Genomic DNA, 945 nt, shown 5'->3' on the forward strand with positions numbered 1-945 from the left:
CATTTCTTATAATTCTACTAATATAATTTTTTTCATAATATGCTCTCAATTAAACTGTTAAATCACAGCCAGAATTATCTATCTGATTTACATGAATAGATTATGCCTAAGCTTCCAATGCAACAATTATCATACCTTGACCCATTCTCATATCTGGTCTCATCATGTTCATCATTGGTGGAACGGGGCCAGGAGGAATTGGCCCCACAGGGTTGAAGCTTCCTGGACCTGCCATCATGGGTTCTTGGTGTGGCAACATCCCCATATTCCTTGAAACTGGTGTTGCAGAAGATACTTGAGGAGGATGGGGTGAAGAGGGTGGTCTGAAGGCCTGGTATTTTGGCATTTTTGCTCTAATTTCTTCCTACAAGTAAATATGTTAAATAACTGTAAGACCAGTACACAAAATAGTTGCATTAGAGCTAGTTCCTTTTAATTATAATAAACATGTTATCTAATGCTACCTTCATTCACAAATTTCTCCACTTCACGTGGCTTTAGAATTTCAGAGAATGTTACGTATTACAAAAGATTGTGCACTTTCTTGAATAACCATAAAACAATAAAAAAATTCAAACACATACAGTGTGATCCTAATTCATCATTTAATCTTGTTTTCTAGCTTACAGAAATTAGTGATTTAATCTTAGTTTTTAAATTTATGAATAAAGTTCCTTATCATTATAATACAAATATTACAACTCAATCCAAAACTTACATATAAAACCCACATTCAAGGTTGTGTTTCAGCAGTAAATATTTTACTTGAAATAATAATTTGTTGACTTACAAAAGCTCTATACCTCTCAATTTTCTTCTTTTTAACAGAATTGTTAATAGGTTTCTGAGGCTTTAAAGCCCAATTATAGACTGGTTTTCAGCATTTTAACCTGAGGATCATAACAGCAATACTCTTGTTTAGATGGGATATAAAGCTACATTAGA

The 945-nt window shown here is 32.9% G+C and overlaps 1 protein-coding gene across 1 annotated transcript in view; it reads right to left on the bottom strand.

The window, feature by feature from the left end:
* The window catches only part of LOC106466071 (BUB3-interacting and GLEBS motif-containing protein ZNF207-like), a 12,482-nt gene that overhangs the window by 5,011 nt on the left and 6,526 nt on the right, over window positions 1-945 (bottom strand). The window contains exon 4 of the mRNA XM_013926313.2: window positions 136-364. Within this exon, the coding sequence (XP_013781767.2) occupies window positions 136-364 (229 nt within the window). The remainder of the gene's footprint in view (window positions 1-135; window positions 365-945) is intronic.

Source organism: Limulus polyphemus, unplaced genomic scaffold, assembly GCF_000517525.1.
Source record: "Limulus polyphemus unplaced genomic scaffold, Limulus_polyphemus-2.1.2 Scaffold2141, whole genome shotgun sequence".
Lineage (NCBI taxonomy): Eukaryota > Metazoa > Arthropoda > Merostomata > Xiphosura > Limulidae > Limulus > Limulus polyphemus.